The 27,980-nt window shown below is 44.2% G+C and overlaps 1 protein-coding gene across 1 annotated transcript in view; it reads left to right on the top strand.

Moving 5' to 3' along the window:
• The window catches only part of VPS13D (vacuolar protein sorting 13 homolog D), a 244,666-nt gene that overhangs the window by 172,943 nt on the left and 43,743 nt on the right, over positions 1-27,980 (top strand). The window contains exons 66-67 of the mRNA XM_030878044.2: positions 17,834-17,966; positions 20,924-21,119. Coding sequence (XP_030733904.1) covers positions 17,834-17,966; positions 20,924-21,119 — 329 coding nt within the window. The remainder of the gene's footprint in view (positions 1-17,833; positions 17,967-20,923; positions 21,120-27,980) is intronic.

Raw genomic sequence — 27,980 nt, 5'->3', positions numbered from 1 at the left:
AACTAAAAACACCAGGATGTGTGCGAGGCACAGAGGAAACAAACAAGAACAAAACAAAGGTCTTCCCCCCTCCCCCCGCACCCTGGGTCACAGTCCAGCATGGGAGAAGGTCCCGTAAGTAATTGTGCGCGTTAACGCGTTCAGGTGCCAGGACAGAAGTCTGTGCAGGGCCGGCGGGGCACTAACGGAGCGCAGGCCTTTGTACCCAGGGAAGGAAGGCCTGCGCCCGACCTTGAAGTCACGGAGATGTTGGCCATGTGGGCACAGGAGGGCACAGGGGGCAGCCCAGGCAGGAGGGACTCAGGGATGTGGGGCAGCTGCAGCAGCGCCGGGGTGGCAGGCCACTGGGACCAGAGAGCATGCCGTGCCGTCAGCTGCCTATTCAGGGAAAGACCGGCCTGCCTTTTTACTTCCTTCTGTTTCCCTCCTCTCCCCTTACTGATTAGAAGTGAATTTCAAGGGGAAGAGACCTAACTGGATTTGTCACTTTTTAAGCCTAGTATCACTGTCATGATATGACCCTAAATTGCATACACAAAATGTTAACTATTACTTTTTTGCAAGTATTTTTATGTATGTGAGCAGAGTAGTTGCACCTTTGACAGAGGCCAGAACAAAACCGACAGCCCCCACCCCTCCAGAAGAAAATAGACCTAACTTTCTTTTGGTATAATTAGGACTAAAATCAAATCACGGCCCGTTCACAGCAGGCAGATTGCAGATCCAGCCAAGCCGTTCTTTCTGGCCAGAGTGACTCCGTCTAGTGCTAAGTCATGGACTGCCTCCGGCATTTCCAGTTACCCTACCTCCATCTAGATGTGGCAGAAAATCACCTTCCCCGAAGCCCAGACAGACAAACCTCAGGGTCCTTGTTAAAGGAAAAGGGGGTATTTAGACCTCATTGAAAACAACTGGGCTAGAAAGGGAGGGGGAGGGAGGAGGGAGGTGGTAGGCTCACTTTTTAACTGTGTTTTGGGAAATTAACTTCTCTGACCCCATTTGATCAGTCCATTAAACTGTTTCACCATTTTCTTTAGACAAAGCCAAATAGACATGACCTAAATTTGTGAGGGAAGAGTGCATTATATATAGGAATGTGTTCCCCCAAACTTACCCTGCCCCTATCCACTCCAGTCACTAGATCTTTCTCTGAAAATCCCTCCTTTCCTGTTTCCACTCAAGGCAAATGACAGTGTCCACATGTTGATCTGGAATTTTAGTTTTTCATGTAGGATTCAAAGGGGACATTTATCTTGAGGTAGGAATGGCTACTGTTTCTCCACCAGTGTTCAGACTAAGGCTACATACGTCCCTCGTTGACTTCTTAGAACTCTGGACCTCGGTGTTTTCCCTACACCCAAAATTGCGGTGCTGGATGGCGTCTGCCTGGCTCTCGGGGTGGGAGACAGATTGGGTCTTTGACTCTCAAGATTGAAGTTAGGTTGGGCGGCTTGGCAAGTATGATAAAGAAAAGGTTCCTTGAGTAAAATCTGATAAAATGTCCATCAGGAATGGACTCTCCTCTCCTTGGAGAGGCTCAGAGTGGCTCACCTTGGTGCCTGTTCTGTGGTGGTTTCACTGCCCTCATCACTTAGAGCGTGAGCATTTGTGAGTTGCCACTTGTGTCCTGGACTCGGTGAACTGAGTCACTTTCATAGGAGTTGGAGAAAATTACACATAAAACAGAATGCTGCTTCTTTATAGTTTTCCTGTGTTCTCACCACGTCATGGTTTATTGCTCTTTTCCATGGAAACTTTCTGTTTGGTGGGGAAACATGGTGCTACGTCCAGCATTCACTGACAGCATGAAGGTCGGCATCTCAGCCCCTCATCTCTGACAGATGGATAATTAGAGAATGAGACACGTTCCATCTTTTGGTGGAAGTTAACCAGTTGGGGAGTTAGTACCGTAGAGCCAGCTGCTGAGTATATTCTCATTTGACTTTTCTCTCTACAAGCACTTCCTGGCTTTAGGATGGCCTGCTAACCCCATTTTGGATGCCTGGGCTCTGAATCAGCGCCGAAAGTTTTACATGTAAAGAATTAACATTTGGTCATTTCCCGTGAGCCCGATAACAGTGCTAGGCACTTTATACCATTTTCACCTTTCTTCTCCATTCTCCTTTCTTCCAGTTGCTCACATACCTTGGGGTCATCCTTGACTCAGCACATCCGTCAGCTGTGCCGCCTGTGGACCTTCCCCTCCCACCCGCTGCTTCCATGCCATCCATCCCAGCACTCAGCCCCGCCCTGTCTATTGTAGCAGGTTCTGTGTCCACCCTTCCTTCCCCCCTTCTCACTGCGGCTCTCAGTACAGCAGATGGAACTCAGATCGGGTCCTTCCTCCATTCAGCCCCCTCCTGTGGCTTCCCCTTTCACTCTGCAGAGAAGATTAAAGTCTGTGCAGTGATTTATAACGGGTACGTGGTCTGCCTCCCCCTGTACTTTTCTAACCTTGCCTTTTACCCACTTGTCATTCCCCACCCCACTTGGCTCCATCGAGCTGACCTGCTTGCTGTTGCTCAGCTGTCCCTCAGAACTTCTGCCTCAGGGTCTCTGTACCAGCAATTCTCTCTGCCTAGAATGTTCTATAACCCCATGGTTTTCACCTGCATCTTTATCCAAATGTCACTTTGTCAGTGAGACTTCCTAGCGCCCCTCCCTCATCTAAAATTGCAACCCCCTCTATCACTACCTCTTATCCTCCCTCCCTGCTTAATTTTTCACTTAACATTTATTACTGCTTTCATTTTGTATATTTATATCATTTATTGTCTATGCAACTAGAATATAAACCCCAAGAGGGCCATAAGCTTTGTCTGTTTTCTTCACTGCTGCATCCCCAGCGCTTAGAACAGTGCCTGGCACATAGTTGATGCAAAGTACGTTTTTTGTTGATAGGAGGGAAGAAATGAAAGGAGGAAGGAACGGGCGGACCCTTGGAGTTCAGCATTATCTCAGTTTACAGAAGGGACACTGAGAAGTCGCCGAAGATCACACAGCCAATAAGTGAAGCCAAAATTTACCCAAATGTGTGACTCCAGAACTTCTCTGGTTTCCTTTACATGTTTCAGCCTCACTTGTGACTGCTGTAAACATAGACTCTGTGAATTGTGCGCACAGATATAGCAATGTGAACGCGCTACAGTGCCTTAAAAGAAAATACTTGGCCAGAATCTCCCAGTCTCCTCAATATCCTCTGGCACTCAATAGATAGAACAGATGAAAACTTCTCAGCAAAGTTTTAAACCAGATACCCCTCAACATAAGGAAAGTGATTAGCACACGGAGCTGAAGAGATGAAAAAGAACACGTTTTTAAAAATACGGACTTTCAAGTCAAACCAGTGAGCAGTCTTTTTGGTCATTTATTCCCAAAGCTCCTGTGAGTTCATTCCAGGTTCACTAGGGAGACCAGCACCTGTCCATTCCCTAGTTGCACTGTCGTGTACGCATCCATACCCTGTGCCTGGCCCTGTCCCTCGCCCTGGGGAAGCAGAGGTGGACCAGACAGTTAGGACCTGAGCAGCGTGCTTTCAGCAAGCGTCTCTCCCCTTTGAGCTTAAAGGGCTCGTTTCAGTGGATTCCTAGAGTGAGGTTTTTGTTTTGTTTTGTTTTTTGGGGGTGGGGGGGAAACAATCTCCCAATTTTATTTTCTCATCTTGTTCCATGAAGTTCTGAGGTTCATTTTAAGTCCATTTGGCATTCTTCTTTTGGTAGCATAGGAAGTTGAGGCACTTATCTAAAGATTAAGAAACATCCAAGGCAATGATGTCCTGCTTTCCTGCATCTCTGACCCTTATAGACTTTACAGCAGTTGTTAAGGGTTAGGATTAGAGGTTCAAGATCCTCTGAGAGGCCCCATTCCTATCCATCAGCAAAGCCACAGGCACCCTCTGAAAAGACATGGTAGGAGTTCCATACATTTCAGGGAGTTCTTTCTGCCTTGTTTCCCGCCTTTTGCCTTGGACTGTAGATGGTTTTTCTTTTCTTCCCTGGATGCTGCCTCTTGGATACAGCCTTAAGCTCGTGTTATACCTGCAGCCCAGGAACATGCCTGGGCTCCCGCTTGTCTGGGAGAGGTGCTAAGAAATCAGGCATTAACTGCTACTAAACATGCTCCCCTTTGTTTCCAGTTATGCCCAGCCTTATCGGTATTGAGGGGACACCATTATATGTTTTGATCCCTGGTTTGTGTTATTTGCTATAGGAACGTGCCTTCAGAGCCTTCATTTAATAGAAAAAGAGACAGTGATGCCGTATCTTTTAAGAGATATGGGCACAGAGGGAAGAAAATGGATGAATAATAACTTGAGTGGAAGGGAAAGTTAACGGAAGGCATTTCTAAGATTGAGCAGATTCAATTGTATCTGTCATTCTGAGAAGAAGAAGCCAGAAAGACTGAAGGTACAAGAGAAAAAAGGATTGATTGAGTGATATCCAAGACAGGGTCTTACAAGAGCACAGAGGAAGGGGTCTAGGTTTAAGAAATAGCTCACTTATTCAATTTAAGGTGGGTGGGGGGTAAGGAAAGAGGTTTTTTTTTTTCCCTTAGTGAAGTAGAATCTATCATTTCTGTGAAGTGGGACTGGGGTTAAGTGCTAGTGAGTTGAAAAAGAATGGAAAGCAAATCTTTATTTTGCTCTAACAGTGTTCCAGACACTGTCTGGTGGTATGGTACGAAGATGACCAAACCTCCCTGGCTCCCTGTCATTGGAGCATGCACTCCAAGCCTTTCAGCATGCTGCAGCCCATGTAGCCTTGTGAGCAAAACAGATACAGCATGTTTACATGACAGTCGGACACCCATACTAATAAAGCTACACTCAGAAGGAGTACAGCAGTGGTAACCCTGCAGGCTTGTATGCAGGGAGAGGCCATTCAAAGGCTGCGGAGGCATCTGTGACGGCTGACCTGAAGTTGAAAAGTCGTAGACCTGGAGCCATTCCTGCTGGGCAGGGGAACGATAAGAGTAGTAACTGATGGGGGTACGTCCCCGTAGTTAACTTTCTACCCACCTTTCTACTAGATATTTCCATCTTGGGTAACAAAGGCCTTTCTTCCTAAATCCAGACCAGTGCCTTTCATCTGTTATTTTCTGCCCATGTGAATAGTAGCTATTTGCAATATATTATTGATTATCTAGGAAATAATTGAAATTTAAGATTTGGGTATCTTTTGAGTTTAATTTTAATTTCATAAGCTGTGTCCGTAAACATTTTCTTTTAGAGTCAGACCTCTAAACCAGCACTCTCCAATTGAAATATAATGTGAGCCACACTTGTAATTGAAACTGTTCTAGAAGTCCCATTAAAAAAGTAAAAAGAAACAGATGCAATTATTTTTAATATTTTTATTTAGCCCATTATATCCAAAATATTATCATTTCAACTTGTAATCAATATGTAAAAATAATTGAGATGTTTTACATTCTTTATTTCATCTTAACTCTTTGAATTCCAGTATGTATTTCACACATACACCATATCATAACTCGTACTGACCACATTTTAAGTGTTCAGTGGGCTCCTGTGGCATGTGGTCGCCTTATTGGACAGTTCAGCTCTAAACTAAGAAATGAAACTAAAGTCATATGATGTTAACTTGTAGCACGTGTTTGAAGAGAAGAGTTTCAAGTCTGTGTGGTGGACTCGATTATGTTAATATGCAAACCCTCATTTCTCTCCACCTCTTTTTAGTCAGCTTCTTGTCCTTTTACTGAGGGGTTCATTTCTAAGATTTTCCTTGCTTTTAGTGGAGGAAGGAAGGTGCTGAATGGAGAAAGGACCTTTATACAGTCTGCTTTTGTCTCCATCATTGCAATGAGAAATTTTCTACAAGATTCTAATAAATAGCTGTCCAAATTACCTTTATTTTTTTCCTTAGGTGGTTTCGTTCTGTTTTTTCACTTTTCCTGCCCGTGTGGCAAAATTTAGAAAACGTTCTGGTTGTGCTGTCTCTGAATATGGTGATATTTCAAATATGGGCATGATTTTAAAGAAGTTAATTTTTATTTTAAAAAGTGAATTCTGCCTTTGGTGGCGTGTTTAGAAAACAAGTTCCGTAAATTTTTTTTTTAATTATGGAAGAGTCATACATAGAGTATCATACAGTATATGTATACTTTAAAGAACTATCAAATGAATACCAGGACCTACTGTTCAGCTTAAACTAGAATATTATATTGATAGACTAGAACATATTAGTAGTTTTGAAACCTCCCTGATCACGTTTCCTTCCTTCACTTCACACCCTGAGGTAATTACCTCTGTCCCAAATTTTGTGTTAATCACGTCTTTTCTGTATGTAGTTTTTAACATATTTGTGTGTGTCACTAAACAACTTTGCCTGTTTTGAACTTACATACAAAATCAAACTAAATATATCCTCTTGTGACCTTTCTTTTTTAGCTTGACGTTACGTTTAGCTTGACGTTACATCCATGCTGATGTGTGTCTGTAGTGCATTCATTTTCATGGCTATATAGTATTCCATTGCATGGATGTGTCACAATTTATTGACTTTACTGTTAAGACATTTGGACTGTTCCAGTGTTTTGCTGTTATGAACAAGGTTGCTGTTCACATTCTTGTTCATGTTTCCTGGAGCACATGTGCAGAGTCTCTCCATTATATACTGAGGAGCAGAGTTACTGAGTCATAGAATATTTATTTGTCCCATCTTTGTGTCTTTTTTATTTTCCTTCTCAGATAATACAAGGTCCTTATAACACTTTACCTCCATTAATGCTTCCCCCCCGCCCCAGAAACATCTTTATTTCACCTATCTCTTTGAAAGACATTTTTACTGAATTTAGAATTCAGGATTGGCAAATTTCTTTCAGCCCCTGAATAATACCGTTCCGTGATGCTCCATTATTCCTGTTGGAACTGCTGCCAGTATTATTGGTGCTCTTCTGAAGGTGATATGTCTTTCATCCTGTGACTCTTTGTCTTTAGTTTTTAATGATGACGTGCCTAGATATGGTTCTCCTGTTTAGGATTTGTCAAATGTCTTTAATTTGTAGAGATTTGGGGAAATTTTTGGCTTGTGTCACTTCAGATAGCACTTCTGCCGCTTTCTCACTCTTTCCTCCTGTGACTCCAATTAAATGGAAGTTGGACTTTTAAAACCATGTCCCCTGAGTCTCCTATGCTCTTGTTTCTCTTCGTGCTTTGATCCGGATATTTTCTGCTGACTCACTCTCTAGCTCACTAATCCTTTTTGGTGCTCTGTCTACTCTCCTGGTTTCATCCATGTGTTAACATTTGAGTTCTCTGCTAAAATTCTCCATCTTTCTATAAATTTTTTTGAACATTACTATCATTCTATTTTAAACTCTGTGTCTAATAACGCTAATGCCTGGATCCCTAGTAAGTGATCTTGTCTGGGGTTTTTTTCTTAGTTTTCAGTCCTTTTGTTTGACTTCCATGTCTGGTAGTTTTTATTGAATGTTGGGTGCTGTGTAAGAAGTGTTTTAGAGCCTCTGCCTGATATGATTTTTCTCTGGAGAGGATTTATACTTCTTCATCCTTCTACTTTCAAGTGCCCAGTGCTTTGATTTCCCCTCATGTGCATTCCCCTGCAGAACTTACGTTCTGAGCTTTTCATTTGCAGTGAGGGGTATATAACAGCAAGAATTTTACAGAGGGACTTAATTTCAGTACAGACCAGAGCCTTATGCTTAAAGAGAAGAATCGTGGGGAAGGATGGTCAGTGGACGGGAATGTGTGTCGGGGGGTAGAGACTATATCAGCCTTAACTCCTGAAATTACAAGAGATCCTTAAGGAAACTTCATCCTAAAGAATCAGTTCTGTTTCGGCAAGAAAATGGGTGAATCTTTTTTACAAACAAGGGTTAATTAGCTTTCTTCTAGGTTGAAAGTACAGTGAACCAGAGCCCCTATTTTTCTATCTTCCTAGTAATTGAAGGTTTTCTTTTAAAAGCAACACAAGACATCAGAATAGGTCCATTAAGTCACCTTTGAAAGGGCACCTTTTGAGTTAAGTGGATTGTGTTTTCTTCCTCATTCCAGGACTTGTTTTTTAGACCTGAAATCTGTTAACCTGGGAATGCCTAATTCAGCAGGATTTTAAAACACCAGATCTGCAGGAAGTAGATGGGTGTGAATTCTGAATGTTCTCTCCCAGGTCATCTTTTGCGGGGTTGAAGGATATTAAAGTTAGGAACACCTACTAAAAGGCCACTAAGGAATCCAGGGGACATCCCAGGCAAATACCAGAGGCTTCTGAGCCCAACTGCAGTTTTTAAATTTTAGTCCTTCTGAAGGGTGGGAACCTTTGAGTCTGTTTTTAAAAGAACCTTCCTGTGGCCTTTCTTTGAGCCTGGGATCAAGCCAGGTCTCAGGAGAAATGACCTAGGACTCAAGTACCTTGGCGCTGAACTGCCTCCGTTCACACCCCCACCCCCCAGGAGAGGCTCACCTTCCCTTGTTCTCCCAGGTGCTGAAGCCCAGTTCCCCGCCTGCTGTCTTCTCCCTCGCATCCATCACACTTGCTGCTGAACAACCTCCCTGACACGTGAAAAGTTGGCCCTTGTATCTCTAGCTCCATCCCATCTACCCCCCTGCAGTGCAGTTAGTAGGAAGAAACAGCACCTTGGTGTCCACTGAACGTTGTGTTCCTCTCAGACTGGGGGAGGTGGGCTTGGGGAGGAGCAGCGCAGCAGAGGTAGAGAGGAGGGGAGTGAAGCCCGAGCTGCAGGAGCCCTTCTCACCCCCCTAGGAGCATGGTTGGGCTTTGCTGATTCTCTCCCCGCAGCCCTCTTAGCTTCCCCCCCCCCCCATCGCCCACCCCCTTGTATGTGTGTCTCCACATGTCAGTTACTGTCACACATAGCAGCCCATGCCAGAGCGACAGCCTCTCAGCAGCTAGATTTGCTTGACCACATCAGCTCTGACGGAGTAAATCTCTCCGCTTTGGCACTCCACCTGCTTCAGCAGATCCTTCTGTGAGAAGCGGGGAGGAAGAGCAGGCCTCTTCACAGGCAGGGACTCTTGCAGTCACTGGTCCCAGTCCCCGCCCAGCGTGGCTTCCATATTTCTCCCCAACTGCAAATGGTGCACGGGCACGGTGGCCTGGTGTGGTGTAATGTGGTCCACGCGGTGGGCATCCACAGAACCTCCTCTCTGTCTGGGGCCTGTTTCAGATGTGAGGGTGAGAGCTTTGGGGAGAGGGGGAGATGGATTTTAGGCCGCATGGCCTAGGGCAAAGTGTGGGTGATGGAAAGGGGTGGGGTGTCTGAATTGGGGTACTCGTCAGGAAGGGGGACTGGAGCCTGACCCTCTTTCTTATCCAGGAATTTGCATGTCATGTTTTGGAAACTTTTACACTTCTGTCAGCTTCCTTCCTTTGTCGCCACCACTGCTTGGGAAAGGAAGGATGTCTACCTGGCGTCTCTATAAGATTTTCACTGGCATTCAGGAGGAAATTTTCCTTGGAGACAATAACAGAAATCACAGTTGGGTTCTCTCCATAGATTATCCAGTATCAAATATACGTGGATACTTAGCGGCTTAGCAGGCTATTGCTGGAGATGATCATGGTCTTTCCAGTTTCTTTTTTTTTTTTTCTTCTAGTTTTATTGAGATATAATTCACATACAGCACTGTAAACATTTAAGGTGTACAGGATAATGATTTGACTTAAATATTAGGTACATCATGAAATAGTTACCAAGTAAATTTAATGAACATCCATCATCTCATAGAGATACAGAAGAAAAGAAAGGAAAGATGTTTTTTCCTTGTGATGAGAACTCTTAGGATTTACTCTCAACTTTCATATATAACACAGAACCGTGCTAAATATATTAATCATGTACATTACATCGCTCGTACGTAACGTGTTTTATAACTGCAACTTGTACCTTTTTACCACCTTTGTCCACTTCCTCCTCTCCCCACCTCTGCCTCTGCTAACCACAAGTCCGATCTCTTTTCCTATAAGTTTGTTTGTTTGTTGAAGTGCAACTGACTTACAGTTCCTGGTACACAACATAGGGATTTGATATTCCTGTGTATTTCAAAATGCTCACATTCAAGTCTAGTTATCATCTGTCACCACACGAAGATATTACATTATCATTGACTATATTCCCCAAGCTGTACATTTTATTCCCGTGACTCATTTATTTTGTAACTGGAAGCCTGTACCTCTTAATTTCCCTATCCTATTTCACTCATCCCCCACCCATGGCCTTTCCAGTTTCCTCCGTACAACTGGATAATAATAGAGTCCACTTCGTAGGGTTGTTGTGAGGATTAAACTAATAAATGATTTCATAGATGCCACATCCTCAGGACAATGCAGTAAACATTGTTGGCCTGTGTTTACTCTTCTAAAAGTTATACTGTGGTCTTCAGCAATTGGAAGCTCTCCTTTACCCATTCTGCTCATACGCACTTAAAACTTCACTTATTTGAAGAAACCGGTTGGGTACAGATTTCTTTCTAAAAAAAATCTCATCATGGCATTTCAAACCCTTGAAACACACCTGACTCTTTCAGTAAGAAGCTCAGCTTATACTGGTGCCTAGCATCTGTGATTGTCCTCTATGATGTCACCCTTCTCCTTTCTTCCCAAGCTTTTGGTATTAAAGAGAATATATCTATTCATTTGAAATACAAAGTACATTACAAGAATGAAGTCCTTGTGACTGGGAATGAGATAAGCTCGAGCTTCTTTTCTATTGTGAAATGTTCTGTTTCTGAATTTCTGCATTTTGAGAGTCTAGTCTATTTATAATTGACTTCTTTATGCTTTCCTTTGTTCCAGAATGGGTATAAGGTGACTCCTATATTACAGGATGAGACATGCAGGGTTCAGTTGGGGAGGAACGGGGAGTGGAGCATGCATTAGAAGAAAGAATAAGATTTGCAGTAATAACCCTTGGCATTTACACGTTGCTTTGTGTTTTTTCCCCGAGTACTTTTAAAACTAAGGTCTCTTTGGATTAACCCAGCAGCTCCGTGGATAGCATCCTCCCTGTTTTACAGATGAAGACACTGTTCCCTAAGGAGAGTGTGTGTTTTGCTCATGTTCATCCGACTGACACTAGTGACAGAGTTGGGATCAGTGACAGAGTTCGGATCCTTGCTACCCAAAGCGTGTGTGCTTTCCTAGTGTTGAAATAATTTATCCGCCCAATCAGGCATTATGGTGTGACCACCTCGGAGAGATCTTTCCCGCATCTCAGTCTGTCTCTCGGTTCAGTACTGAGGTGCGGGCCATGTATGTGTATCGAAAACCTTGTTGGCATGGCAGATGGAGGCCTCAAGGAGTGGGAAGGTTATTCCCCTTGACTAGCACTAACTGTAGGGAAACCCACCTCTGGCTTCCCTCCGTGTGCTTGAAGGGGTTTTCAGTGGTAGATAAGTGGGTGCCTGGCTCCTCAGCACGATCCCCTACCCCTTCTTGGGGGAAGCCTACGACGAGGCCTGGCTGATACAGAGCTAAAGCGGGACACCATCCTGTCCACAGCTGGGTTTAGAAATGCGTCCTGCCCACATGATCCTTTATAATTGATGTAGAAAAGAAAAGGGAAAATTGGACTTGACAGACATGATACTTGTCTGTTGTCGAAAATCAGTCTTCCTGATGCTACCCGTGTGTATTCTGTTTATTTCTGTGCTTTAGCCTTCTAGCAAACTCTACCAATCCTTTTTAAAGGAAAAGCAAAATCCTATTATGAGAGTGCTTCAATCCACTCTGAGCTTCTAGATTAATCTGAAACAACATCTGAGTTCACAACTGGGTCAGGAAGATCAAGAGAGACTTGCCAGTTCAGCAGGCGTGTGTCTTGGGCTAGTTAAGAACCAGGCCAGTCTTGAGGTCTGACTTTGTTGCTTTTATGTTCAGACCTTGTGTGCTGAGATAATTCTGGGTGGTTTTGGATAACTTTGTTTCTTAACTGAAAAGGAGTGTCTGTTGCCTGATAAGTGTTTACCCATGAAATAGCAACATGGTGTATGTCTTAGGGTAGGAGGGCTTTTAGATCTTCAGAGCTCTCTGCACCCCCCCCCCAAAAAAAAAAACCCAAGGTCATTGGTTTAGGCATGTTAGCTGGAATAGAATGCCAATCCTAGCTTTAAAATGTCTTTATTATTCTTATTCAGGGTCTCTTTTCTGGATTCCTTCCCCTTTCTCTTTTTGCCTTAAGGGCTATACATAATCATAACCAAGTAGAACTGAAAAAAAGACAAACCTGCCCCACTTCTAGTGGATAGAGATCTGGGGTCCAGAAATGCCTCTTTCTTGCCAAACCTCAACTTGTTCCATGCCTTTTTGTTTGTTTGTTTTAAATGCCGGTCCCCAGTCCCAGCCTGCCCCCTCCACCATTTGGCCGAGTGAGGACTAGCTGTTTGGTTTGCCTTGTGTTGGTGACAGATACCCACTACTTGTTGGATCACATTCTCCTTTAACTCTGCTCTGTTCACAAGTATCACAAAAGGGCTTTTCAATGTTAAGGCAAAACTCAGACTCCGAGAATCATTTTTAACGGTGGCTGTTTTAGCAACACGAGTGAAGTGGTGAAGACCTTAGTTTTGAAGCGACTTAGGTCTTACATGACTTAAAGGAGGTTTTCCTACTAGTATTCTGGCAGAGTCAGAAACAGCTCTGCAGTTTAAGCCTCCAGACTGCTTGTAAGAAACTTGTAAAAACTGATGACCTCCTGTGTGCCAGGCATTTGGCATTATCTCCTCAACCCTTCAAAGCAGCCCTTTAGACTGTTTTTTTCAGAACCAAACTGAGGTTCCAGGAAGTTAAGCAGCTCTCACCAGCTTGCACAGCATGCGCGGTAAGGACTTGACTCCTTTGCCCCTGCCTTTTGACTGCGTCATGGCAGCACCCCCAGAGTTCACGGTGCCCTTCCTTCTGGCACCGTATAGCTGGGGTTCTGGGTTTCCACTTTCTAGCATAGCTTGTTGCAGGCCATGGCGGCTCTGAGACCTGCAGCCATACAGCCTTACGCTGGAAGAAGGACTCTCCCTCACACACGAACTCCTAATACTTCTCTACCTTTTCCTGTGCTGCGTGGGTCACATCGGCCCTGGTGACAAGGAAGATGCTGTCATCAGCAATAACTCAGTGGAGCAAGGATACTAAAGAGAAAATTTCCATTAGGTAAATAACTGTGAAAGAAGAACCCCAGAGCAGGGGGAGAAATTCAAGCCCAGGCTTCTGTTACACTGGCCAAATATCTTTGGCATCCCATGCTTGCTGAATCTCCTAAAAGGGTCAGGAAAACTGATAGGACGAAACAGAGGGACACAGTGTAAATTTTTTCTCTTGCATCATTCCAGCATCTACTTGAATTTCAGTTTTATAAAATTAGCTGTTCTGAGCCCGGCTCTAAACCCAGGCTAATTTGTAGTGGCTCCATTTCTGTAGACAGTGGGGTTATTTTTGGAAGGTGGGGTATTGACATGTAGTGTGTGTCAGCTACGCAGTAGAATGGGCATCTTGAAGTACTTCTGGGATTTTTACCCCCTTGCTGAAAATACGGCTTTATAGAAATTAATGACTTCTGGCTGGGGCCAGAATTCACAAGTGTGGCATGTGCTAAAGCGTCCTTCAGTGAAAGAAGGGGGGAAGTCACTGTTGTTTTTGCAAGGGTAATAGCAGGTTTTCTGAAGGACATCCTGTTCCTTCAGAACCTTTCATTTTAGCTAGGACGGTATTCACTTGCAGCCTTAAGTTTTTTGTGGACTTGAAATGGCTACCAAGTGAGCTATATTGACCTAAATGCTCCTTCTGGTGTTGAGGTGTAGCTTAACACTGAGTGGAGTTACGAGTTAGCTACAGATCACCCTCCAATTGCTAGCTCATGCTGTCTGCTCTGGTGCTTCCCTCCCCAACAGCTTCCGCTGTACCGGGGACACACCTGCCAGATGCTTTATGTGCTCACTGCCTCATTTAATCCTCACAACAACCCTGCAGAATCCGATTGTACCCATTTTGCATGTGAAGAAATTGAAGTTTGGATAACTCAATACTGTTTTTCTTGAGTGCTTCGTGTATTAGGCTCTGTGCTAAGTGCTTTGCACGTTTTATCTAATCCTTATGGCATCCTTGTAGATGGCTATTCTTATTCCCATTTGAAGATGGGGAAACAGAGGCTCACAGAGGCGAAGTTACTTGTCCATGATCTCGCAGCTATTAAATGTCACAGTCAGAATTCGAGCTCATGTGTAAATGTCTTTCCCTTATGCCACTTACCTATCTTCTTGGAGGAGAGAGGCAGACACAACTTGTGATTTATGCTTCTCCTTCACAAGCCTGGGGCGCAGGAGGGTTCTGTACATGTTTGACTGATTAGTTGTTTGACTGGGTGCAGAGCTGGATTGGACTTGCTTGTATCCTGATGATTTTCAGCTTTCCCTCCAGTGCCTCTGGGATTGGTTTTCCTTTGTTTGAGTATCTGCCCCCAGGCTTCATTTCCCATTTGGAGCATCTGCTATGAAAAAGTTTCAGCCTGAGCTCGATTTTCAATGCATATGGCTTTTCTTTTTAAAATGCAGAGGCAGAGCTGGGGTGGGTGGTGAAGCCTGTCCTGCACCAGCGACTCCCACATGATGTTGTAGCTCTCATGGGAATCTCTGCTCTGTTTGGATGATCATTTTCAAAGTCAAGGACATGTGTGAAACAACGCTTCCAGCCTCAGGGAAGACCAGTTCCAGAGGGCACCCATAAAGAGTGCTTACTGGAATCACCTCCCCCTACAGTCCATGTGTTCTCACCCTTTGAGGGAGAAATAAGATATGGGGTGTGATTTACTTTCCCACTGAGGTGGGGAATGAGAGATGGAATTAAGGGTGACTCAGTGCTCCCACAGTGAGAGAAGACCACAAGCTTTGTGGTGCCCTGGATTCAATACTCAGAAGCCCAGTGGACTGGCCTGAAGCCCAGCCTCTGACCCTTCATCTGGCTGGCTTCGGTTTAGTTCCTATAAAATGTCTCTCCCTGTAAAATCTTATTAACCTCTCATCAGTACGGGTTTGGTCGGATCATGGATTTTCTACATCATTGCAAGTTTTCTGAGTTCTCAACGTCACATTTCTAGGGGTGAAGACTTTTGTAGTCATTTCCTGTTAATACAATATCTTTGTACCCTTTACTTCCACCCACAAGTGACAAAGGACAAGCCCAGTTGGCTTACACAGTAATATTTTAATAGATAGAGAGGTGGTAATTCAAATGGAATCCCTAGAGTAGGTGGAGTAGGTGTGGGCACCTTTCCAGGGCAGTGGTGAGGCCCCTGAGAAGCACATGGAAGAATCCAGCATTTAGAGGGACGAGTGATCTCTTAGGTCATCTTATCCCATCCTCCTGAGGTCAATGTGGTGTTTTCGTGCAGAAAACACCCAAGACCGGTTGGTGCTGGGGTGCCGGGGCTGCTGCAACAGAATCAGCTGGCAGTTAGGCTCCCTCATAGACCTTGGATATTGAACTTGTTTTCTTGATGGACGGGGTCAGTTATAGGAAAGGGGTTGGTACTGGGCAGTTTGCCTAGATTATTCCCCCGTATTCTCTTGGGGGGAAAAGTATTATGAGGTTTTTAACTTCTTCCTAGTTGGCTGCCAGGTAAACAGGACGTTAATTTAATATCCCTTCCAGGGAGATCTCTCTTCTCCAGGAAGGTAAGAGTTGAACCGCCCTCTCACCTTTTCTGTAATATCAGGGGGAGGCATTTTTGTCCACACCCTAAATGAGGGCCACTGGCAGCCTACATAATTCCAGAACATAGCAGGAACTCTTTCCAAAACAAGGGTCACATTTCTCTCTCTTCACTTGATTCCCAAGTGCGTGTGCACTTTGTGTTCCAGGTTCTTGTAGCTGTTTCATGTATGGAATTGTTATCTTCCTAACGAGACTGTCATTTTTGAGAATAGGTCCAAGGCTGCTATTCATTTGTATCCTCAGCAGTACCTAAATCTGTGCTGGGCCCAGAGTAAGTGCTTAATAAAGACATTCTAACTTGGATCATAGATCACAAACTGTCAGAGCTGGAAAGGACTTTGGAAACCACCAAGTCCAACACTCTAATTTTATAAATGGTACCACTCCAAAAATTCACTTTGGAGGCTGGTGTTTATCTGCTGGAAAGAGAGGGTTTTTTGTTTTGTTTTGTTTTGTTTATGTTAAAGCCTAGTGCAAATGACCATAAATCTAAACCTGTGAAAGGCTTTCTTCAAATGGTGCAGGATGTTCCTCCTTGGACTAGTAGCTGACTAATAATAACAGTAAGAATGCTAACTAGATTCCTACCCTGAGCCGCTGTCACTGGTTCTTTTAGCCACATGACAGTGTCAGGACTATCTCCATTGTCCAGATGCCGAGAGGGAGGTGCTGCGGTCAGGCACCTGGCTCAGGGTCACGTGGCCAACGGAATGGTTGAGACTAGTATCTGGTTTGGCCAGACCCCTGAGCTCGTGGCCCGCAGGGGCTCTCAAGTGGGATCCCCCACTTAGTACAGAATCCCATGGTGTCTCCATCCTAAAGGAAAGTGTAAAATCACTTTTCATTAACCAGTTCTCTAATTAAACAGGGAGTGACAGGGAAGGTTAGGCAAAAAAGCAAGTAATGGTAAGGATTGCATCTCCAGAAAGGTCCGTGATCACTGCCTGAGATCATAAAAGCTTTTGGTCAGAGGGAAAGGAATGAGAGCTCCCAAGTCTTGCTCCAGGAACCGTTGCTTTACATGGAACTGCTGTTCCTTCCCCTAGTCTCTCTTCTGTGCCCAGAACTCTCACCTTCCCTCGTCTCTCGTGTCAGAAGCCTCAGGACTGATGGCTTTCAGGGCAGATCTGTGTGCCCCTCCTTGCCAAAACAGAATGAAATAGCCTTGTGATGGCCAGGCTGCCAGTGTACCGGGTCCTCACCGCAGGCTGTTTGCCTCGAGTCGTTCCTCTGAGCTTTGTATCTAAATAACATTCCTGTGAGTTTTCCAGAAGGTTAGTCCTGGGTCATTGGCACTTAAACCACTTGTTTTGGTAGGTCCTTCTCGAGAAGGTTAATTACATATTTGATATCCTTCCCTTTTTATGTCTGAACGATGAGGGTAAGTACCCTGTGGTTTATTAACTGTCACTTTAAACCTTTTCAAATTGTCTTGTGACAAAACAGAGTTTTATGTCCTTTTTATCCAGCTTTGATGGATGAGACAGCTTCTCTGGTTAAAGTATGCCAGGATAAATAAAATCTCTCTCTGATTGGTGGGGGAGGATTTTGCATTTGAAGTCATGGGTTCAAGTCTGCCACTTTGTATGGAAGGTAACCTAACCTGTTAACCTTTCCATAGACTTTGTTTTTCTTTTGACAAATGGAGCTGGGCACCTAGGCACTTGGTAACTGTTGAATAAGTGAAAGAAAAGGCATCTCAAAATGTGGATGCCAAATCCTGAAGCAACAGTTGGCCACATTTCTATTTTGAATCCCACTAATTCTTAAGGCAAAGAGCCTCTGTCCTTACCGTTATAGAATCCCAAAGCTCGCCTCTCCTCCCTGAGGCCATTTTGTTATACCTTTAATTTTTCAGTAAGTTTGCAATAGGACTGTGAAAGGTAAATGTCATTATGGACTTTTAGTAGTTGTTTGCAAGCCTGGTGTCCACCTGTGTAAATGTCCCACAATTGGTTTTGTGTCCAGTGCTTGAAAACCACTCTTCCGGGACACACAGTATATGTAATTCAGCAATTAATCTCTCTCTCATTCAGTATTTACTGACTCCCGGCTAAGAGCAAGGGAAGGTATTTATTTAAAATAATTAAAACAGTAAAGAGTCTTTTCCTTCTGTTTTGTATTCATTCCAGTTTGCGGGGACGTTGTCAGATGGCTTAGGGAAGACGATGGACAATCGCCATCAGTCGGAGCGGGAGTACATCAGATACCATGCGGCCACGAGTGGTGAACACCTTGTAGCTGGCATCCACGGCCTGGCTCACGGTGAGTCATGTGATATCAGGCCGCAGAAGAGTGGCTCTTCTGCCCCAGTTCCTCGGAGGTGCCTTTTGCCCATCCAATTGCAAGAGGAAACCCTAGCTTGGTATCTGGGTGTGCCTGAAAGCCCTCCAAGCTCTCTTGTTCTGTCCTCCCTGGGTTGAAATGTTACAGCCTGTGAGAACTCTTCATTCATTTTCAAAATGTTGTGCACATTGCAGTTCCTTCCTGTTCTCTGGCTTCTGTCCCCGAAGTGTCCTAAGGTATAAAGATCGGAGCTCCTTTTTAGAATATAGGACTGCTGCTTCCAGACTTCCCTTCTGCTTACGGATTATTCCTTCCAGAGAAAGCAAAATGTGAAACTGGCTGCCAGGTTTGTGGCCCCGACGTTCTTGAGTCTTGTATAAATGCACATTCACAGGGATTATACATCCTTGTGCCCAGGAGATGTAGGAGATGGCATGAGCCTGTTAAGTCTCTGAATTTGTTTGAATTCTGATTTTTAATGTTTCAGTCTGACTCATTTGCCTTTTGTTGCATCAACAACTTCTCAGCATGGCGTTGAAGGCCCCTAGGAAAGTAAACCCAGCCAGCTCTTCCCTCCACTGTCCCCCAGCCACACTATATTTCAGCCACCCAGAGCCATGTCCTGCTCCGCAGACGTGCCTCCAAGTCATTGATCACTCATGTTTCTTCTGCCCTCCTCTTCTGTGCCTCACTTCCTTGCCTTTCATAATCCTACTCCACCTACAAGTCTCAACTCAGATGACGTTTGCCCAGCTCCACTGTCTGCAGTTAGAATCGATGATGATTTGAGCACACAAGGCAGTCTGGGTTGTGTATGTAGCTAGCTCTGTGTGTCTTGCTTTCCTGATGGGCTGCGAGGGCCAGGAGAGCATAAAGACCACCTCTAGTCACGTTTGTACTTGGGCAGAGCCTCACGTGATGCCTGGCGTATAGCTCATGCTTAGTAATGGTTGTAAACTAAACTGTTGGTACCAGATTCTTAGGACTAGTCTGAAGCTATCAGAAGTTATATCAAGGTTAATCAAGTCTTGATTGTCTGCATTTGGAGGAAAAAAGAAGGAATAGACATAATAAAAAAATCATGTTTTTCTTAGTTTTTGTTTATCAAGTTTCCTAATGGTGAGAATTGGATCAAAATACCTCTGCTTTTCCTCAGCCTGCCCAACTGGAAGGCGAGCAGCCCCCAAGGAGACGTCCAGCTAGAAGTAAAATTTGGCTGAAATTGATCTGTTTATGGACTTGAAAAGTAGATTGTTGGGCAGTCATTTGGGTTTAAAGATTGAATCATTCTTTCTAGTAACTGTAATTCAGAGGACTGGGTTTTTTTGTTGTTTTAATGAGTATAAAGTGCTCTGCTATGTGTACTTGTCTTTATCTGTCCAGCATCCTTGTGATGCCGAGAGAAAGCATGGCTGTCCTCACTTTTTAGATGGACATACCAGTGTGCCAAGAAAATGAGTGATTGTCTCAAGGTTGTAAAATCCCTTCCAACCAAGGATCCTTCAGATAATATGTACAACACCTCCAGGAGCCAGTTAGGCCATTCTAAGACCAAGAACCAGTGGCCTCATCCAAGGAGGACCCATTAAGCCCTGGGATATATGAAAGCAGTAGCCTAGAGTGAGATCCTTCCTTCAGGATGGAAAAAAAAAACCCTTAAAAGATAACAAGAACCAGAAGCAATGGAATCTCCTTGGTTTAAGAACTGGGAGGCATGCTCCGTTCTCCCTGTAGGCCCTGCTTGACCCAGGTTTAGTAATGTTCTGTCTCTGTCATGAGCTTTGTTCAAAAGTTTGGGAAAGGCATGTTGCCTCACTGGAGCAAATGGACCCAGGATGCAAAAGAATTGTTGTGAATTGTTAGTACATTCTCACCCAAGGAATTTCCTTTACCAGTTTGTCTCACTGGAGCTGAAGCGTCTAGAGAGTCCTCATACCCCCACTGTCAAAGGGTAAACACCCTGTGAGTGTCCCTGGCACAAATCCTGGAAATGCTTTTTCCCTGCAATGCCTGTGTCCTCTCCAGCCTTTGCCAACTTCTGGCCACTTTTGAGGCTCTTTAAGGTCACTGTTGTCGACTTTCAAAATGTTTGGAATGTCCTTTTGACTTAGGTTGGTCTTTTGAACTGGCTGCATTGAGGGTCCCTGCTGGCTTTGGCAGCTTTGGGGGTGCCCTTCATCAAGGCTTCACCCTTTACTCTGATCGCCTACACCTGTTTCAGCAAAGTGTGCAGTAGCTTTACCCCATTTCAGACATTTGGTGGTGTTTGCCAGTCACACAGTATTCTTTGAAAACTGAGGATTTATATTTAGTCATCTCTCCACCTTATGTTTTATGGGATCCCCACTTTCCCCAAGGGCCCTGTTTGCTAGTCTGTCAATTAATCCTGCGTCTACACCCTCTCCTGATTGCGCATATGCTATTTATGCTCTAAAATTAAAAAGTAGTCACTGTTAACCTCTTCGCTTTACTTTGATTCTTTTTTTGTGTGTGTGTGGTACGCGGGCCTCTCACAGCTGTGGCCTCTCCCATTGCGGAACACAGGCTCCGCACGCGCAGGCTCAGCGGCCATGGCTCACGGGCCCAGCCGCTCCGCGGCATGTGGGATCCTCCCGGACCGGGGCACGAACCCTTGTCCCCTGCATCGGCAGGCGGACTGTCAACCACTGCGCCACCAGGGAACCCCTCTTTGATTCTTTTAAAAGTGAAACGCGCTTTACTTCTGACCAATGTGTAATGTATATTCTCTGACTCTAAACTCAGTGGGCAAGTCTGCTGCCTCCCCATCTTGAGTTGGCCTGCCTGTGACCTATCAAGAGATTGACATTATGCCCCTAAGTTTACCTTGCCAGGTGCATGGAATTGAGGGGTTTGTCTTTAAATGCTTTTGCTTTTGTCCTTGGCCAGCTTACAATAGCCCTTGTCTTTTCTGCTAGGTATCATTGGTGGACTGACCAGTGTTATAACCTCAACGGTGGAAGGTGTGAAAACAGAAGGGGGTGTCAGCGGTTTCATATCTGGCCTTGGGAAGGGACTTGTTGGCACTGTAACCAAGCCAGTGGCAGGCGCCCTGGACTTTGCATCAGAAACAGCCCAGGCGGTGAGAGACACAGCCACACTTAGTGGCCCCAGGTCAGTGGTTGTCGGAGGAGTGGCTTGTGCAGTTTCCAGCCCGGGTCTGCTGCCTCTCCTGAGCCATACTGATATGTTGAATCCTATACTTTTTCTGCCTTAATGATGTGATTTTTAAAAATTTGAATACATGTAACTAGAATTTCTGACCTGCCTAATATAGAGGCATGAAAATGAGGCACAAAAATCTGGTATGAATTTTTCCAGATCTATTTTTATATCTGTATCTATCTATCTATATCTATATCTGCATGTACTGGATATGTGTGTGTGTGTGTGTGTGTGATGTTGTTTTTCATTAGAGGAGTCAGAAATACGATTGGATCCTTACACACGTTCCCTGTTCACCAAACTAACTAGACCCCTACATGCCCATTAAGAATACTCTCAGACCATAGGCTGTGTCTTGCTCCGAGACCCCATGGGGTGGTTTGAGAATCCCTGCAACTGCGGTTCACCACATGGGTCTGTCCCTTCTTAGCTCTCCTTCCACTTGAAAGTGCCAGCCAGTTCCCCAACCTCATAAAGAAACTCCCCAAGGAAGTTGGCAGTTCTTCTGTGGGATGCTGTCTTGCCTTGATACCAGCTGAGACAGGAAATCAGTGACAGCCCATATGGCTCCAAATCTCATAGAATCCAACAACTTTAACTTCGCTCTTTGTGTTAGTGGCCTATTTTAGCCTCCCTTTTTCAGAGTGCCTAATTGGGGATCTTATCAACAAAGGGTATAATGAATGTTACGGTTCCCAGCCAAGCTGGACTCCACTTAAGCCCAGGAGGATTTCGCTGCTGCCTGGTTAATGGATATTCCCTGAGTGAATCAGTGTCCCCTTTTAGAACGCCTAGGGCCTGGGCCACGTCCACACCCTATCGCTCCCTCAAATAGGATTTGAAGTGAAACCGTCCCCAGTTAAAATGAATCCATTTTCTGTCACAAGGAAACCTTACTGATGACACATTACTGCACTAGGGGAAATACTTAAGATTGTAGACTGGGACCACGTAATATGTTCTGCCAGAAAGTCTTCCATCTGGAAGCAGCTGCTTTTTTAAAAAAGGATCTGTAGGGTTTACTTTAGTTAATTTTACATTCTCTTCTCAGACACAGAGCTGAAATAATCCTTGAGTATATTTTGGAGCATTTATGGAGTTGGGAAGAAGGGCAGGAGGGAGCCTTCAAAAGTGTTTCCAGTTAGTTTTTCCATGTCTGCCCAAAGCCCAGGAAGTCTGCCACAGGTATTTTGTTAGGACAGTAAGACCTAATGAAGCACGAGTAAAGCGGAAGGCCCCTAAGAATTCCAGAAGATCCATCCTCATCCTTAAAATCCGAGAGTGGTCAAGGGACTAAGTGAGTTGTTTCCAAAAGGGTCTGAGATGTATGTGTTAAATTGAGAAATACTATATTTTGTGCTGTAAACTCGAATGATGTTGACCAGAAAGAAATCACTTGCATTTTATACACTGTCAGTTTGGAAATCTTGATGAAGTTTTGCATATTTTTTAGGGCACAAAATGGTTGCTGCAGAAAGGTGGTGGTGTCATTTTTACCAGTTGTCTGGCTTTGCTGTAGAAGGTTCTGTTTAGTGTCAGTCAGTGTATATCTGTCACTCATTCATTTTTCAGTTAGTAAATATTGATTGAAAATTGCCTAAGAACTCAGGGTTGGGAATATAGCAGAAAGCAAGGCTGTCCCTAGTCTCAAAGGACTTACAGTCAAGCGGGGCAGCAAACATAAAACAAATAATCATATAAATAATAATTTGCTAAAATTGTGATAAATAACACAGGAGATTTACAGAGTCCTGTGAGACTGCATAATTAGAGAAGGCGAGGAGTAGAAGGTTTGCTAACGTGGGGTCAGTGGGGTCAAGGGAAGTGACTTTCCTAGGGAGTGATATTTGAGATGAAGCCTGAAGTAGAAATATGACTTGGCCAGGTGAAGAGAAGAAAGAATCACCTTCTAGGTAAAGGGGTGCAGGGAAGCTATGCAGCTTGTCTCAGAGCGACCAGCAGTTGGGCAGTCTAATTCAAGTGCCCAGAACGGCTGTCTTCTAGTCACTCACTCCTTCTAGAAACAAAAGCTCTAGGGATGAGTGAGGGGCAGCCAGCTAGCCGTGGGCCTACCGACACGGAAGCTCAAAGCGGGGGGCATTAAGCTGCTGCCTCTCCTCTCTGTCCCTGGAGGAGCCAGTAGTGGGAGAGCCAAGGCTGCAGTTACCACGTGCTAGACCTGTGAACTGAGGGCCTCAGAGAAGCTTGGCCCTTTACCCTTCATTGCACTGAAAAGGCACTACAGATTCTTCGGAAACTCTTTAACCAATTTCCCTTAGTCCATTCGTCTAGATCCAAAAGTAGGGTTATTAACAAGGAGCCAAGCACTAGAGAGAAAAGAACACTTGACCCCGAAAACAATAGCACTCGGCCCCAACCCCCTTACCTATGAGCTTTGGGCCCTTGGTCAAGCCTCCTAGCCTCTCCAAGCCTCAGTTTCTTCCTCTATGAACTGGGATAAATATACCTGTTTGTTTATTCTCTCTCTCAGAGGTTTGAAGCCCAACCAGAGTTATTTTAATGTGGATGCTGTAAAGAACTATAAAATGCTGGGTGATATTACTTTTGAAGTCACATTAAAGGAGCAGAGAGATTTTTGCAGGTGGAGAAATGTTGCAGTGCCTTAAGGGTTTGTTCTGATGACACTGTGATCTCTTAGGAACGTACTAGCTCTACCAAGGGATAAATCACCCTGATTTCTTGGAAGTGAGTTATAACTGTCTCCAACCATCCCTGTTGATTGAACAGGATCCAGGGGTGTTACTCAGGGTTTTTCCCCACTGTTTAGACAACAGGGACTAACTAATGATTTGAAGGGATTAGAAGTGAGATTCTGACCGAGGGCTGACCTGAGTCCAGGGACTGAGCCAGCGATAGAACCCAGGAGTCCAAGGGCTCTGCCTCTGAGTCCGCTCTTGGAATGAGACTTTCTGCTTCCTTTGTAATATTTCATCCAAGTGAGGGCTTAGATCTTAGCATCTATGTTTTAACTGACCCAAATTTTAAGCAGATGATAGCAAAGTAAGCCATAAAACTGTGGAAGGCTATTCCTTCCAGTAATCCATCTGAAAAGTGGCCTTACAGGAAATATTGGCTCCTTTTTGTGTTTATTTGAACATGATTTTATTTATAGGGAACCCCCCCCCACACACTTGAGTTCTTTTAGATTAAAATACTTCCAAGTTCCTCTCCTTGTTGGAGTGTGCAGGCATTCCAAGAAGACAGCCACCTAACTTTTCCCTGAAATTTCCATGCAATCTAACAGTTCTTGGGAAGGCAGGTGGGGGTGGGGGAGAGGAGAGGGTGGAGGACAGCAGAGCCTTTGGCCTCAACATGAATGCTGTGGACCCGTATCCCCTGCTGCATTTGTTAACCGTACAAGTATGTGTGGTTTGGAACTGAAGGAAGAAGCCTTTTCCAAGGCAACGTTCTGCTGGCTCAGGTTGCATCTTCTCGTCTCTGTGTGTTGAGCCACATTTGTCTGTTCCCAAGTAAAGTTTATGAAAATGGCACCGATGCAGCCACACTTGTGGTGCCACTGAAGTCATGTAGACAAGCCCACCACCCTTCAGGAGACCGGGCCAAAGCAGGGCGCCCGCTGGGCTGCACGTCCAGTTCTCTGCGTGTGTGGTGGTATTTGCTGGTAGCGTTTAAAAAGATACTTGGGTAGAAAGCCTCAGAGACCCAGGAGCAGCAAAAACACCATGGAAAAGAAAGAAGGGTCTGACCCTGAGCTATTTATTTGCTTGTTTATTTCTCTGAGTACCATATGTCGTACACTTGGGGTCGCATGATGTTTCAAGAAAGTAGCAGATGAAGATTTATGAAGCTGGGCCCCTGGGGTTTCCTCCAAAATATTTCTTCACCTTTTTCGTCAAGACCCAGAACGGGGGGAGAAGAGGGAGCTGGCAGAACTTGAAATATTTAAACTAATTTAGCAAAGCTCAGGAGTGTTGGGGCTTATCTCATTATTTAAGTTAGATAAGGAGGAAGGGGGAACCTGAGGGATAATGATAGATCATTGTTTAAGAACATAGCATCAGGACTCTGATAATGTTCTGGAATCCCGGGACCCTTGTATTGTGCACGTAGATGTAAATTCCAGTTGCTCTGAGAGCTTTGAGTAACCATTTGGTTGGTTTCACAGAAAACATTTACGGTGGGCATATTTGACTTCTTCAGTGCACATACTCCCAAGACACCATCCAAAATCTGTTAGAGACTTTCCACTAATGGCCTCTTAGATGTGAAATTGAAATGGATTTTTTTCAGGAAAAACCCTTTTTGTTAGTGTTTGCATCTTACCCATGACTCTCCAGGATAAAAGGTCATCAGAGCCTGAATGCTGTCAGGTTGGACAGGTGAGAAGAAAATCAGCAAAGGGCATTTAGGGAAGGCTTCTCCTGCTCTTCCATTCTAGTCTGGCCACACTGCTCTGAGAGCAGCTGTTTGCCCTTCTTGGTATCATACATAACACATCAAGCAGAATTGGCTTGAATTAAGCCTTTAGGGAACTTCCAAAGGTAAAAATCGAATAAAAATTTAAATGTTTGTTAGGATATATACCAGAGCTCTCAGTTTTTTCCACCAGTGTTTCCTTCTGAGGCAGAGCACGGTGGACCGATGCCCCATGGATCTGGAGGCAGAGCCAGTCCACCATTTCCTGGAAAGTTTCTGTTTCATCTTAAACCTGTAAATGAACTTTACAGTTTACCCCATGTTTGTTTTAATAGGGTAATGTTTTTCATTGCTACCCAGTAAAATTAGCCATTCAGAAAGATACACCGTGTCATCCTGTAGCTCCTGCCTTCTGCTCGTTTAAGAAGCACAAGATACCCGTTCCAGATGATTCTGTAGACCCTCATGGCATCGATACAAAGCCGTGGTTACTGGTCTGGGTGAAAAGCAAGAGCCTAGTACAGGTTTGACCCTGAGGCTCTGTTTCTCATCTTCGGGCATATCTGTCTGCTGGCTTGGTAACCATCTGCTGGGGCCATGTTGACATGTCAGTTTTATCATGGGAAGGAACTCGATTTCAGTGAAACTCAAAAAGTACTGTTGCGTCCGGCTGAAGGGAAGGGACTGTTCATATCTCTCCCGTTATCCAAAAGTGGCCCCGTGGCTCTAGGGACAGCCCCTTTGTCTGTCTTCTTCTCACCCTTGGGTGTGAGGTGAGAGCCCTGTGTTCTCACTTCTGGATCTTGCCACACCAGCCCTTTCCCAAGAATGCTTGAAGGTAGATGGATCCTTCTCTCACTCCTCCTGAGCAAACCCAGAAGAAGAAACAACATTCAGAGCTGTGCTAATGACATACGATGTCTCACTCGGGTCTGAAATTAAGCTGATGAAGTTACAGGATAAGACATTTTTAAGAAACATCTTAACAGTCCTTCATGCCTTATAAGTTAAAATTTCTCTCACAGGAACACAAGCAGAGAAATCTTATTTTCTAAGACAGACTTCTTCCCTCTTGCTGAACTCTAAATACTGTATTCCCCTTTCACTCAAAGGCTCCAGACGATGCCATTCTCATTATAACTTATGGAAAGCTCAAATCTGTTGATGGAAAAAAAAAAAGTGTGTGTGTTCCTGCACACACATATTTGAGAAAAGCCTTTCCATTTCTGAAATCCCATGACTCATTTTTATGCAAGATTATCTGTTAGGGAAAAAAACCACTTTTTTGGTCATGGTACATTATTATCGTTTCTAGAAAGGAGAGCATCTATTTTTTGCCATTTTTGGCTTGCAGAGATGACTGACTTCATGGAAACGGCACTATCCTGCTTCCAAAAGTAAAAATAAGTTGAATTCAGGCATGTACATCTTTGATGTACAGTCCTGCTATCTCAACCAGCAGGTCTTTGCTCAAAGAAAATAGAATGGAAAGTGTGATTGCTTTTTGATTTGGACTTCTTCCATTTAAAAATTAAATAGTCGGTGTAGCCCTTGCACATGTGGTCCCTTACTTGTTCAGTGACTTGATTTTTAAAACTCTGGAATGACACCCAGTCTTACATACATAAGATATGCATTTGAGATTTTTGCTTTGAACTTCAAGAGAAACAGAAGTGTATTTCTTTCTGAGAAAAATTTATATTCCCTGTATTAGGGAAGAATGAAAAGCCATTTAACTGTTGGTGGAATTCCTCTGGAAAGGCATTAGGTTTACTTATTTTTAGATTTTGATGGCAGTCCTATGTCTTTCATGGTTTTCCCTTACAGAATCATCCCTCTTTGCCCAGGATGAAATTGGAATCTCCCTTAAAGAAAGGATTCAGGTTTGAGTTCATATCCCCTGCTCCCAGAGAGCTTTAGCCAGTAAGAGAATTCTGAGATAGATAGAGGACATATGGGCTAGCAGAGAATTGAAGACTGTAGTATTGTTTTACACGTGAAGGCTTGTAATCTTTGGTGGAAGAAGAGGTAGGTTTGGGTGTTATTAACCCTGAGTTTCCTTGCCCCGATACCTTTATCTAGCACTCTTTTGCCAGACTGCCTCTCAGAGACAGACCTTTGCTAAGTTTCTCACTAATTTGTCAAATGCGGGGGTGGGGGGGGGAATGAGATTGAACTAGTAAAACATTTTAATCACAGTATACCCTAAAAGAAAGTTTTATTATATTGGGCTTATGTAACTCAAATCAGGTTAACAGTGTTACTTTACTAACCTATATCCTTAGTGGATTTACTTTAATACGTAGAGGAAACTGATTTCCAATTAGCACAAAATTTATACATATGGGACCTTTTAGGACAAAGGTTCTCAAAATATGGTCTAAGGACCCCTGGGGAACCCCCAAACCTTCC

Source organism: Globicephala melas, chromosome 1, assembly GCF_963455315.2.
Source record: "Globicephala melas chromosome 1, mGloMel1.2, whole genome shotgun sequence".
Lineage (NCBI taxonomy): Eukaryota > Metazoa > Chordata > Mammalia > Artiodactyla > Delphinidae > Globicephala > Globicephala melas.
The sequence above is the reverse complement of the archived record's forward strand: the minus strand, read 5'-3'. Positions and strand labels throughout refer to the sequence as shown.